At 35.0% G+C, this 14,341-nt stretch overlaps 1 protein-coding gene across 1 annotated transcript; it reads right to left on the bottom strand.

The window, feature by feature from the left end:
* Positions 1-380: 380 nt before the first annotated feature.
* Positions 381-14,054, bottom strand: LOC121860071 (alkyldihydroxyacetonephosphate synthase, peroxisomal-like). Its single transcript, XM_042357086.1, has 13 exons — positions 13,809-14,054; positions 13,172-13,267; positions 12,539-12,675; positions 12,096-12,245; positions 11,536-11,687; positions 11,184-11,320; positions 10,833-11,011; positions 10,319-10,498; positions 9,870-9,995; positions 9,489-9,619; positions 9,013-9,127; positions 8,227-8,360; positions 381-7,864 (listed from the first exon to the last, which is right to left on the bottom strand). Exons 1-13 carry the CDS (start codon positions 14,021-14,023, stop codon positions 7,685-7,687), a joined length of 1,932 nt encoding a protein of 643 aa, XP_042213020.1. The 5' UTR covers positions 14,024-14,054; the 3' UTR covers positions 381-7,684.
* Between the last annotated feature and the right edge of the window lie 287 nt (positions 14,055-14,341).

Genomic DNA, 14,341 nt, shown 5'->3' with positions numbered 1-14,341 from the left:
GCCTCGGTTTAAGGAAAATATTAATACACAGAATAATTGTAAAGATAATTTATGAAGAATATTCGTTATAAAAACCATAATCTAGACATTCTTTTTTGTTATGGTTTAGCAGTTGAGGTTATTAGATAACATACTAAGGTTAGGTTTCTTATGAGACAAGTTTATAAATTCTAAGATTCAGGTCATATGTATCCTAGTCCTGTACTGATTAATCTTTGCCATGATAGCCACAGTAAATTGATGTACCTTCATCCTAAGACTGTAGAATTTCATGACTGCTGCCACCGAGGGATTTACCAAGCCTAGTAGTACCTCCTTAAAGCTACTTTTTGGAGATTGTGTACTTTATTTCTTAGGTTAGAATTGAAGTGAAAAAAGTATGTTATTAGCATTCATTTATTAATTTTTTATCATTGACTATTCCTTTAAGGATTTCTTCATTCATAAAAAGCGTCGATACAAATTTTGTACCGTACAATAAAACAACTTTATGGTGGACAATAATCAGACCAAATTAAAATTTTGCTGAGAACAATATAATTCACACAATCCAACACAACAAATACTCTTTACTCAATATACTTGGCATACATACTGTACTTTGGTATCAAAGAATCTATCTAATGTCAATACTTTTCACATCATAGCCCATATATATCTAATAAAATAATCATCAGCATTTTAATGAGATCACCACAAAACATCAGTCAATACAATTCTGTTTATTAAATTTCTTAAATCTTATTCTTTGTGCTTTTGCCTTTCATTATCATAAATGCCAGTAACAGATAATCAGACCATTCCAGTTATAGGAACCAACGATCTATCTTTGTATTTATTGTCTTTACTCCTGTCACTACTGTATTGTGTGAGCTGGATTAATAAGTACAGAAACCTCAAAGGATATTGGGCAGGGAATATTGGGAGTATTACGACAGAAGATTGGAGACTAACATACAAATGCCGACTTAACAACTAGAAACATCCACATACGCTTAATCACTCAGGGAAGTACGTCAAGGAACATTAGAGCAATGGTGTTCACTCCCTACATGTTTTACACTACTATACTACCTTATTACAGTACTATATAGCTTCCTTCTTGATCTCTGTAGCCCTTGATCCACCGACACACAAGTGGGAGAGGAGTAAAGATAATAAACGGTAAAACAATGTTGGGTACTTTCTGAGAGTATGTTCTGATGCTCACCTTAACACTTCCCCATTCCTTGACATTTCTGTACCCTTGATCCACCCCACATCAATACAAGAGAGGGGTAAAAACAATTGACAGTAAACATTCACTATGCTAATACTCATCTTGTCAGTTAATGCCTGTATAAGAACACAAGATTCACACTAATGAAAACTGAAATGTTCTTAAAATATGTATAATTTCTAAAGTGATGCCAACACATATCACAGGGTACAAATAATTTAATCACAGTTGTTCATTTCACGATCGTCACTTACCACACTCCGAGAGTAAGATGTGTCGTGACAGTAACATACGTAATAAGGTTGAAAACCAAGTAATTCTTCACCTTTGCTGCATAATACACTACATACCTGGGGAAAAATTTCTTAGAAGACTTTAACAGTTTAAATAAATCTTTACCAGTAAAATTGGAGACTGCATCTTGGCATGTCATACATACCCCACTTGCCTGTGGTGACTTTGTACACAATCCATTGGACTTTTTGTTTAATTCTATTTTGGATCTTTTACTTACGGTAAAGCCGATCCTTTAATCTTCTTTTTTTCAGGATATGTAATCCTGCTGACTGTGTGGTAAATGAAGAATAACGACATAAAAAGCTATTTCAAGTAGCTGTTGTAGTCATTTGTTGTCACAGTGGGACTCAAAACATTTTATTTTTTCTTCAGCCCTAAACATTTTAGAACATTGACAACTAATGATTTTTTAAAGAACTGGTAGTTTTGAGAAATAAAACACCAATTATAATCATATATGGTTTACCTTAAAAATTTATGCTTAACTGTATGATGTGAAGACTAATGTATAATTCTGAATAGCCTGAAATATATTGCTGTGATGACTGAAGTATATTAAGATAAAGACAGAAACATGACTGAGAGATGGAGCTTTATTCCTGACATTTCAAAGTATGTAATGTTCATTCGTTTGAAAAAGTCTTCTGATGAAACGTCAGGAATAAAAAGATCCATCTCTTACATGTTTTCTTCAATACCATATTAACACCTGTCCAATATGAACAATGTTCAAAGACTAACATTACTATATTAAATCACATCTTTGTGAACAAATCCTGAATAACTTTAAGTAAAATACTACAATACACAAAATGTTCCCTGTGATGCTGAACTTACAATATGCAGTTTATGTCATTATACACACTTCAAATGACTTTACTATTGATAACATGGGAGATTATATTGCCACTTCCATGACATATAGTATTTCAACCATAATCTGTTAAGATACTTCTTTTCCAGAAACTAATTTCAATTTATTTTGGTCAGGCTTTATGCAACTTTTCAACTTCTGGTTCCATGGAAACCAGAATAAAGATGTAAAACTAAATGCATGAATAGCAAAGGTTCTTAGGCCAATGGTGGAGCATCTCCCTCATAAGTGAAGATTCTCAGGTTGATTCCCAGCCAGAGTGGAAGATTGGGTTCCAACCTTGTACACTGGCCAATGTGCACTCAGCAAAACAATGAGTACTGTACAATACACTACTAAACGGTGCACTTGCTAAGGAAGAAAAAACAACACTTACAAACAACTAAGTTGATGGTTGTTTAGAAGTGGGGGATCAGCACCCACCCACCTGGCCAGCCTGTGTCACAAGCAGGGAAACACTGCTATGCATAAAAAAAATAAAAGCAAATAAAGCAAAATTTCCATCAAGTCCTTCGTCACTGAAAATCATTGCCCATTTCAGTGCATTTGCAATAAAGAAACTACTGCTTAGTACTTCAACAACAAAGCACATGAAACACGAACCTTTTTTGTCTGTGTCCCAAGAAGCAAATATTAAAGCATAGAAGTAAGGCGAACAATATGCTACACTTGAAGAGTAACAAAAATTTACTACTTGTACTACTGATTACTGCACAGTAATTGCTACCAGAATATGGTAAGCACACATATAGTATACTGTATATAGAGAGCCTTGTGCAATTCCACAATAATTCACTTAAACTAAGAAAAATTACATACCTCTTAAGTGACTATCACTCAAATCAATTCTATAAACCAAGTGATATAATTATACTACAAATAAATTGTAAGTTATAGCAATTAAGCGATAAAGATAGATCTTACACATTCCACACAAAAGACAACTGTGAGGATGGAAATGGATAGGAACAAGTCAACATAAAAAAACTGAGACACAGAAATGAATGGTAGTACTATACTGGACATGGTTACCCATTTTAACAATATAAAACATAAAAACTACAATACACACACTTCAAAAAGTATCTTTACGATTTTGTGTGAAATAATATGACACAACGGACGAGTGATTTTGACAACCCTACCGAGACAACATCGGGCCCCTCCGTAAAGATACCATTTACAGTAAGTGTGCATCTTCCCTTGGGTATATACTTAACCAGCACAAGGAGAGACGACATACAGTAGTTATCATTGTCAAACATGTCCACTAAGGCATCCCTCCCCATAACAGATCAAAGATACATTAAGCAAGATGTTAACTGTATCGATGTCAATTTAAGAATCTGGAGTCTATACTTGTATTAAAAATTGCTATTATTAGACCATGTTATTTCTTGTGTTAAGGATTGAAATTTACTTTAGTCCTAACATCCTAATAATAGAACACAATGTAATGATCATGACTAATAATCACAGTGCACTAAACACTCCTTCCCTAAAACTCTTGAGCAAAAAATAATAAATTATTATTAACTACCATGACAAATTAATCTTTCATTACACATATTACAAAACTAACAACAGCCAGCACATCAAGGCCCCCTCACTATAGAGAAACCAACCCAAACACAGTACAGTACACAATCCCTTCACAACCCAAATATAGCCAAAAATTCCCCCAAAATAAAAAGGAAAAACATTTTATATCAAACTCCAAATATTGTTGAATTGTATCCATTGACAAAATTCCATATAAATTAATTTTTGTTCAAGTTATCATGTTCACAAGTCTGATATGAACACTCATGGACATCACTTCCAAGTTTCCTCCCACAGTATACATGTAACAGGGATAATTATCAGAACAGCAAAATAAATTTATGTTCAAAATTACACTCACATAATTACACCAACAGAAAATTTCATCACTCATGGCAACCAATTTTAATGAAGACTTTACCAATAAAGCAAATTTATGTATGAGTCACCTAATTCAATACCTGTATTCTAAACAGATACAAATCAGGGCACCTTCGTTCATATCACCGTACCTCCATGATGACCAACCCAAATGACAGAAACACATAACACAGCCAGCCAATCTGAGGACAAGTTACCCAATATAAACAAGTTAAAATATAAGACTCTCTCCATAAACACAAGCAATACAGATGACTCACCTTACAACTTAGGTAGACTAATCCAGAAAGGAATCTTTTTATACCAAATTAACCAATATAATCACAGCATCATATTAAAACAACAGCTACAGCTAAATCTATCATAGCACTGTACTACCACAATAAAAGAATAAATATATAACTGAGATCAGAAAACAACACCCTACAGTAAATTCTATGAATAACTACAAATGGTAAGGACATAGAAATAGTGAATCTTTATTGTAAGAGACTCTATACCAGAATATGGAAAGGTAAAGATATCAAACTACAGTGATACAGTAAACCAGTTACCGAGAAAAACATTATGGCAAGAAGCAATTGAGAACCTTGACTTTGTGCATGCAGCTTTGTGCCTCAGTATGCCATATGTACAGTCTTCTTGCACTTATACCTGGTATAGTAGATGGCACATTTTGTGAGACATGGCAAATCTGTGTTTGTTTACATCGTACAGTACTAAAGCTCTCAGAATGGCCGTAAGGAACCTCACAATAGTAGCCAGACAGACTAAGTAGTATTCCACAGAGTTGCCAAATCTCACAAAACGTGCCAGCCACTGTATGAGGTATAAGTGCAGGTGACTGTACATTAAGTCTGCCCACATGTAATCCCTTTTATATAATATATAATGTTCTACAGAATGAAGGTATTTAATCTGAAGACCACATCATTATCATGCAATCTGTTTTGTTAAAATGACTACCGTACAAAACGAGCTTCTTGATTTAAATTGAAATCTAAATAAAAAGATGGAAATTTCTACTTCAAGTTTCATTTAAAAACGTGACACTAAAGTTACTCTGAATCCTTCCTATAACCTTCATGCTTTATACACTGAACACAGCAATCAAAGGCAGTGAACCAAGTTTCTTTTACCCGACTTTATAATGAGTTGAATGCACATCCCCCCCAAAAAATTAAGCCAAACAATCACTGAATATATACATACAGATACTTGATGTCAGTGGCTTCTTTGTTTTCAAATGTTTTTATATCTATACAAATTAAAATGAAATGAAGACCAGCACAAGTTTAACAAAAGCAATTGTCTTACTAACATGTGGGTGCAGTGGCTGAGTGGATACAGCATTTGCCTCCTGTCCTAAGGGTCACTGGTTTGTGCTATGGGAAACCCTTAGTCTACCCACCTGTGAATGGGACCTAACTTTACAGTCAGATAAAAAAAAGCAGTAGAATGCAGTACCAGCCAAAGAGCCTCCTGGGACCCACTCTCACTAAATTATGGAAGGGGAACACCAAAGTGGAACACATCAGCTACAGCCATCACAGAATGAAAGACTGCAAATGAAAGAAAAGTCTATATATACGTGCTTTCACCCATCCTGCATTATAGTGAGAAAAGGATTCAAATGAAAAAAAAATGTTTAAAACTGCAAAACAAAGTCTCTGCCAAGTACTATGGTGCTAAGACTCTCAAACAGTGCATGCAACCTGTGAAAAAAAAAGTACACAGTATTACCCATGTTAAATACATTTGTTTGATGTATCTGTTATATTTATGCTAAATATGGTTTCTGATTAATAAAGGATTACCATCAAAGTATCAAGGCACAAATTAAGGTTGGAATTTACATATACCTGTACGTATATAGTTTGAATGTGTGTGCATCCGTAAGCTCATGCGTACAAATACACACTAACGAGGAAACAGTTGTATAATAGCACTCAAGTTTATACTGTATCTGCAGTTTTGAGAATACACAGGAGGGTCAAGTGTTTCAATATCCTTCTCTTGGCTTTAGTTTAAGTAGTAAATGTCTGGCATACAGTATAAATAATGCAAGTAAAAAATACCAAATAACTATACTGAAACTGTACACTTCTTTTACCACAAGAAAATTATGTATCAGCAGGGATTTTCTAGCCCAATTTCAATGTGTCAAAACTTAAGTATTTAACGTGATACTAAAGTACCAATGACATCAAAGAAAATGGAGGACTCGGGCAAGAAATCTTATATTATGGTGGAGAGCACGGGACAAGTCAATGGGCCAAGAGAATAGTGTAGCCCGCTGCTGGAATGTGTGACGCTCCTTGGTCATGGCAGCCACTGCTAAAGGAATTTCTAGAGGAGATATCTCACATCTCACTCAATAATGAGCTGTAGGCTGTGAAAATAAAATTGAATGTTTTCATAAGAAAAGTCTTATCTTTTACACTGTGTCTGCTGAAGTTTGTTTACAACTAATAACTTAATTCCAGGAATAATTAGTATAGCTGGGGGCAATATTGCCAATACTGTTCCATATTTTGTAACAGAAGACTCCCCTGCTGTTATTTTTAAAAGCCCTGTCATGAGTTGAGGAACTTTCCTCTCACAGCATTCCTACACAATATAAAAATACTATAACCAATTTCAAATTGGAATTAAATGCAAAACAAACCTTTAATGAATGGTACTTGTGGTTTTCAGCTAGTCAATATGTCTCCTTGAAAACCGAGCTAGTACAGTAACATGTACTGAACAACAATGTAAAAGAAGTATGTGTTGTCTCCTACAACACTAGTGAAGTATTTTTGATGTTACATTACATCTTCTGGAATTTGTTTCAGAAGACAGTATCAGTAAATATTTTTATGCTTTATAAGCACAGATCAAACTCAGTCCTATATATATGATCACAAATCCATTATATGAAAGTCAACATTGATGTAACTGCATTAAAAAATGGACCAGAAAAACCCTGCACACACACACTACTGAATATTCAAAACTATTAAAACTTGTCGTCCATCACTGATAAAATATATACAGTATAACTCATCATATCTTTCAAAAATCTGCATACAGAATTGTTCTCCATATCTAATAAATCAATACTGTATATCTAATTTATATTTGCACTTGTAGTTATCATACATATATGTGTATAGTTTAAAGTTAGGGATGACCACATATAAAAAATGTGATTCCTTTACTAATGTTATAAATTTACAGCATTTAATTCATCTAAATTCATGAAATGCCAAAATAACTAAGACGGCATTTATCGGTCTTCCTTTCTTTCACTTCAGTGTAAATTAACACAAAGGACCAACAAGATAAACAATACAAATGGAATCGGATATTAGTCGACGAAAAAATCTTTACAACAAATTGCCATTAGCAAAGATATTTTCAGGATCAAAATATTGCTTAACGGCCTTGATAGCACCTAAACTAGGCTCCGAGAAGGTTTGGCTCATCCACTGACGTCGCACCTTCCCTATACCGTGATGGTGGGAGATGCTGCCACCACATCCCAGAATCTCATTGCGTGCGTTACCCTGAAATAATTATATAGAAAAACCAACTTATGTAAATAAACAAAGAAAAATCTACCCAACTTTACTTTCAATTACCTAAATTAAATAAAATGTAAAATATTCTACAACTACCATCATATATATCTCATATTTTCAAATGTACAAAATAAAGCAAAATAGTTCATGAGGCAATTGATCACTGCAGGTCACTAAATCTATTAATGTCTGAATATATTAGTCAACATCATATAACACTATGCTGTACTGTACCATGAATCGGTAAACTGCCCCATTATGAATTCTTCACTAGTTCTTAATATTGCATCATCAAGTTTAGCTTTAATTCTTGCAACAAAAAGTAAATTAATACTATGACAACCTACCTCAATTTCCTCATACACATGCACAGGATCTGAGAGACCTCGGTAGTTGAACGCAAAGTAGAAGTAAACACAGGCACCGGCATCGTAGGTCTGAGTTACACGGCAGGTAACGAAGGTGTGTTTAATCCCTCTTTCTGTAAGTACACACACACTTATTATTAACCTGTTGATATATTATTCTTAAACTTACAATGAATGGTAACCGGTTGATATTATTCTTAATCTAACTTAAAATGGGAAGGAGTTACCTTGTCTCTAACCCTAATACCCTGTACATGTATCTGTGAATCTCGTAACCCACAGTAGTAGGAATGACCGCAAGAGGTAAAACACTATGAACCAGACCTGCTTTATTTTCAACCTTCTATACAGTACTTAAATTTTCAGCAACATTGTAAAACTGTTGTCTATGCTTCACAATTTGAGTGAAATTTTATTATATTCACAGCATTTTAACTTTTCACCAGAGACAACTAATACCTGTACTGGCAGTCTATCAATTGATTATGCAGCTTTGTTTAAATAGACCGCCATGGCAATACACCTCACCACATACTGCTGCCAGACGTTATTTTTTTTTGGGGGTAATCACTGCAGTGCTGTACTGTTGATAGTTTGACCGACATCATCCAAAAGCTTTAGTCTTAACATTTAGATTTCAGTCATTTACAATAATATAAAATTCCATACTATAGAAAAATATAGTTCGCAGTATATCTCAAGATCATAAAACTGAATATCATTACACATATTACAAACACTACCATAATATACAAGTGAGCTAACCTTTACACTCAGACTTGATGCGATGTTTGACATTATGGCAGAGAGCGTAAACCCGGTCCCACGGAACAGAGGTCTCAAATGACTCGGCAACTATACCGTAGTCAAACCCGAGATCCTGGAAAATAATGCCCCAAGAAATTAGCCATCACATCAGTATATCTACCCAGGTAATATTTTATGATGTATATTCAAGGATCTTCATTTCAATGTACAGCTCCCTGATGGTAGTGGAGCTGTGTCATTGTGATCATGTACTTCCTTCTAAAGTGTAATCTCTTGATGGTATTCTTATCCTATTTGTAAAGCCTCATTCCCACAGGGAGCTTCCTGTTCAGAGGAGGGGCCACTACAGAACTGCCTCCAGTTGTCCTATAATCACATATTTCCTTTGTCCTCTGTATTACTTTTATCATATTGTATCTCTCTCTCTCACAGCATCCCACATAAGTGCCAATCATATGACATCATCAACTCACCCTTATGTAAGCTATGACAAACGTCAACATGTAGCCTCTCTCGCCATTTGCTTCACCGGCTGGGATACCTCCGTTGTTTAGTGCTATGGAGTATAAGCGCTTCTCCTGTAATGCCACATCCTGTTCAGAACCTGTTAGGGAAGACATGAAATATACATAACATGACAAAAGATTTAACAAGACACTTTCTCTCCTTCTTACTCCCAGAAGCACAGGATGCCACCACCATGATTAGTTTCACCAGACCATATCCCTCTTCCCCTTATATAAATAGTGTGGCTGCCCTTTACTCCTGGAGGCAACAACATGACAAAAACAAAAACTAATTGACTAAAAACTCTGAAATATGTTGACATCACTGGTGACGGGACTCTACAGTACCTTCAAACAAGAGAGTCGCGACACACATAGTGTTCAGGTCAAACCCTCGTATACGTGTAATATACATTTTCTTTATACCATCCGTGAGGAGACCCATCAAATCAGTCGGGGGCTTCAAGGCATGACCTGAAAAACAACATCAATTAATACACATAAATAATCTACCCCTCATTTACTGATCTATCACATATGAGAACTTACACTTCAAATGACATGAGTAAATCATATCATCGATCAATAATAATAAAAAAAAATAGGATCATGAAAACAAGTCTTACAACAAATATAATATAAATGAGGATTTAGAAGTTTTATTTATCAATACAGTACTATCAATTAAATCCTACATAAACTAGCTGTGTTATTCAATTTCCTTGTAATGATACACTCAATATAAATACAGTATAAAGACTCGGCTGATAAGATTTGAATCACTCAGATATGCTCACCAAATTTAAACTGTTCGTTGTCCATTAAGCGTATAGAGGCTGGCTGGCAACGGTGGAATGCAACTTCTCTCATACAGTTAACACCGCTGGAAAAATCTGGGAAGGCAATGGAGCCGTAGTGCTTGACAACAGGGATAGGTCGCACCTTCATTGTCACCTCAGTTATCACCCCAAGAGTGCCTGTGGGCAAAGTCACACCGTCAAGTCTTCAATTATCAAGCCAAAAAAAGTCATTAAGTAAATATAACAAGACACTCGTTAAAAGAAATTAAATCTTTAATTACATTTCAGTACATTTCTACATAAAAAAAAATTACTATACAGTATTACGCACTGAAAAGAAGATAATGAGAGTAAATTCATTGATGTGGCAGCACAACTCACTTACCAAACAACAACCATCAACTTCAATAAAATGTCAAGGCAGCCAAGGACACTTATATTATACGAATCAATAGACAAGTCATCAACCACACCCTAGCCCAAGCCTTATAACAACTACAGTATTACTCACCTTCAGACCCTAAAATAAAGTGGTGCACATCGGGGCCAGCAGACACCCGAGGACCTGCCGTGTACCGCTCCACAGTCCCTCTCGGTGTGGCCACTTTCACCTGGACTAGAAGGTCTTCAATATTCCCGTAGATGTTTTTCTTCATCCCTGAAGCTCTTGTTGCAACCCATCCACCCAGACTGAAGAGTAAACAATGAAAAGATAATTATGAAAAAATAAAATATACCGTACCTTATCGAGGACATCTTTATCTTAGAAAATCTGGGCATGTTTTATCTTGTTTTAATGTAGAAAATTAAATACAAAAAACATAAGTTGATTTATACATTTTTCACTCCTTAAAACTCCTACCTAGAAAACTCATAGGAATCAGGTTCATGCCCTGTGGTGTAACCTCTGACTTGAAGTTGTCTCTCAAGATCTTGTCCAATTATCCCTGCCTCTATCCTTGCTGTAAGGTTCTTCTCATCTAACCACAATATGCGGCACTGAAAAATAATTCCATAGCATGAAATTTAGACCTGTAATAATAGAACCATTATTAGCATACTGGGAGGCCCATTAACAACATTTTCTGTACCGTCTAGCCTATTTACCACATCCTGCGCCAGAATTACTCGCTATTTCATCTCCATATAAGCATAACACTTCAACAAATTCCTTATATCAAATCGTGAGTCATGAGAACCATAATGTTACTCACCATCTGTGATGTATCGAGGGACACAATCATCCGGCTCTCTTCCTCTGGACACAACAAAGCACCAGACACACTTGTGCCGCCACCAAATGGAATAAGAGCGACCTGACTCCTGGACGCCAGATCAACAAGTTTCTCTACCTCACTGTGGTTTTCTAAAAAAAAAAAGTTAAACGAAATACAGATCACTTTTTTCTAAACATACAATAATATCCAATAAATTCTTTCATGTTTCTAAATACAAAATGTTTTCAAAATACTGTACTATAATCACCACTAATCATTTCATCAGTCTATCGATCAACTACAGTATAGTACAGTACCATTATTTCATCAGCCTTACTCCTAACTTCTCCACCACTATTTCACCAGTCTCTCTGCCAACTATACTTCACTCCAATATATTCATTCTTGATATACTTCACGGAATTATCACATTACACAAGAACATAATTTACCCAAGAAAATAATCCAAGGTTTATTTACTTTCATACAGTTATTATATCAAAGAGAGAAATGTAAAAATTCATCTCAACCTTAACCGCCCAAACTCAGTGACTTACTTGGCCACACCACCAAGTCCGGGATTCTTGGGAACATTCCTTCTCGTAGTGTAAATATCTCAGCCAGTGTGTGACCATGAGCCCGGAAGAGACGGTCCTCTCCATCTAAGCTATGAGTGATCCCCAATGTTTGTACTTCATCTAGGAATTCTGGTAATATACAGATAATAAGAATCTATCAATATAAAAATCAGATGAAATAAAAGAAAAGAACATGAGGGAATTACAGAAATGCATAAAACACATGAGGAATTGCTTCTTTTTTTAGAGGGAATGGGATAAAAATTATGAAGGAAGAGAAAAGAAAAATGTTGACACAATAACATAAACTTGAGAAAATACAAAACTGAGACAATTATAAAGTTATTAAAATAGAAAATTAATGTTACAATCTGTGGTAGTGTTCTGGGAGCATTAAAACGACCCACGTACTGTACTCTTACCTTGCTCCACGATGGGTTCAGGATACGCCTGGGGCTCAGGGGGTGGTTGTGGTGGGCTACAGTCATCAAACTTGACTCCTAAGGTATTCTTCACCCAATCAGCAAAGTGAGGCAATACCAGATTACCAATTTTGTACCTAGAAAAGTGTTCAAACGCCTTTTTTTTAATCTCTGCGCATAATCTGTCCTACATTCTAAGAAAATTTTTTAATCTTTGCTTATAAATGGAAGATCAGATCTGTACTGACCTACTGACATGTATTTTGTAATGTAGAGAATCAAAAACTTGTGTGAAGTGATGAAAGACTAGTCTGAAAGGCAGTTACGAGACACACCACAAAACCAACCAAACTTAACCTACACAAAGCTAGATTACCTGTGGTTAGTCATAGAGATGTGATAAAAATTATTCTCAAACTTGTCTCTTCCTTGAACTCTAATTGATATCTTTTCTTTGCATTAAAACAAACATAATAGTGAAGATCTCATTAAAAAAATATCATGTCTAGGTATAAAGTGGGAAAACTTACCTAAGCATCTCAATCTATTTTATTTATGATCATTACTGTGTAGGAAGTATAAAATCATTATCGTTTGTGGAAAAATTATAAGACTTGTACCAGCTGCTCTCACCTTTCCCCCGTAAATGCGATGCAATAATCTTTCTCCTTGTGCACCACGAACTTTGAGTCTTTGTAGCCCCAGCCATTCCATTTTAGTAACTCTTGTCTGTTGGAGTAAAGATGATCCTAATAAAATGATTCTTAAATAATTGGGCCTATAACTTACAAAATTATGAAAATTGATGTGAACTAAACTAACTTAACCTATCTAACTTTATCTAGCCTGACAAGTGTAATTCATTTATCAATTAAGCTAGGTTATGTTAGTTATTTTTTACAAAGACCCTTTAATAAATGACATAGAGTATTGCCATAATCCACTGCACAGTGTAAGGAACAGTCAACACTCTTATTAATGTATATAACTTAAATGTGATTCTGAGTTATTTGTAGGGTATCATCAATAAAGTAATAGTCATAGTTATTTACAATGTTATCCTCTTAACTTACAACAGAGTATATAAAGCTCTGTTAGCCTCTGACAGACGGTATATAAAGTTAAGATTATAAAGGCAAATGATACTAAATTATAGTTTTAAATTAGTCTTAGGCAGTATATCTGTAACAAAGTGTGCAATGTATAGTAAATTATACAGTTTTAGGTTCGGTTTAAGTAATATATATGTAGAAAAGGTTATGTTTGTTACCGTCTCCTGGGTACAGTAGGGGCGGTGGGGGTGGGCGGCCTGGACGCTACTGGCTGCCACCCAACTCCTTTATGTTGCCGCCCTTTTCTCACAGCCTCATCACTACAGTTACCCACAGCCGAGCCTTCTGGTGTCTCATGTTGTAATCTGCACCGTTTATGACACACCAAATGTCTCTTAATGACAGCGAGTCGGTCCCCAGCAGACGATGCCATGGCTGTTGTGGTAATGTTCACTAACTCTGCCGCCGCCTTGGATAACACTACTTCAAACGTCAATATCTATAATATAATCTATCTTTTATAAATATAATAAACCATATAAGATTATTTTAATATATAAGTTTCATATATTATTAGTAGAATTTATATTAATTTACTATATGTATATTTTAATGATAGCGGTACATAGTTGCTTTATCGATCAGTATTATCAGTATTAATTTAACAGATATAATAAATATCTTTTGTTTATCATAATAATTATATTTTATAGGTCTTATTTTCAAGATAAAGCTGAAGTATAATGAATCC

This window comes from Homarus americanus, unplaced genomic scaffold (genome assembly GCF_018991925.1).
Source record: "Homarus americanus isolate GMGI-L3 unplaced genomic scaffold, GMGI_Hamer_2.0 scaffold8020, whole genome shotgun sequence".
Classification (NCBI taxonomy): domain Eukaryota; kingdom Metazoa; phylum Arthropoda; class Malacostraca; order Decapoda; family Nephropidae; genus Homarus; species Homarus americanus.
This window is presented reverse-complemented; position numbering and strand designations above follow the sequence as displayed.

What these genes read in the sequence shown, in the direction of transcription:
- LOC121860071 (XM_042357086.1), bottom strand. Translation starts at nt 14,023, where the DNA reads ATGGCATCGTCTGCTGGGGACCGACTCGCTGTCATTAAGAGACATTTG. An exon ending in CCTACTGTACCCAGGAGACG is followed by an intron (nt 13,268 to 13,808) that starts GTAACAAACATA and finishes TTACTCCAACAG; the next exon opens with ACAAGAGTTACTAAAATGGA. An exon ending in CAACGAACAGTTTAAATTTG is followed by an intron (nt 9,996 to 10,318) that starts GTGAGCATATCT and finishes GTTGTTTTTCAG; the next exon opens with GTCATGCCTTGAAGCCCCCG.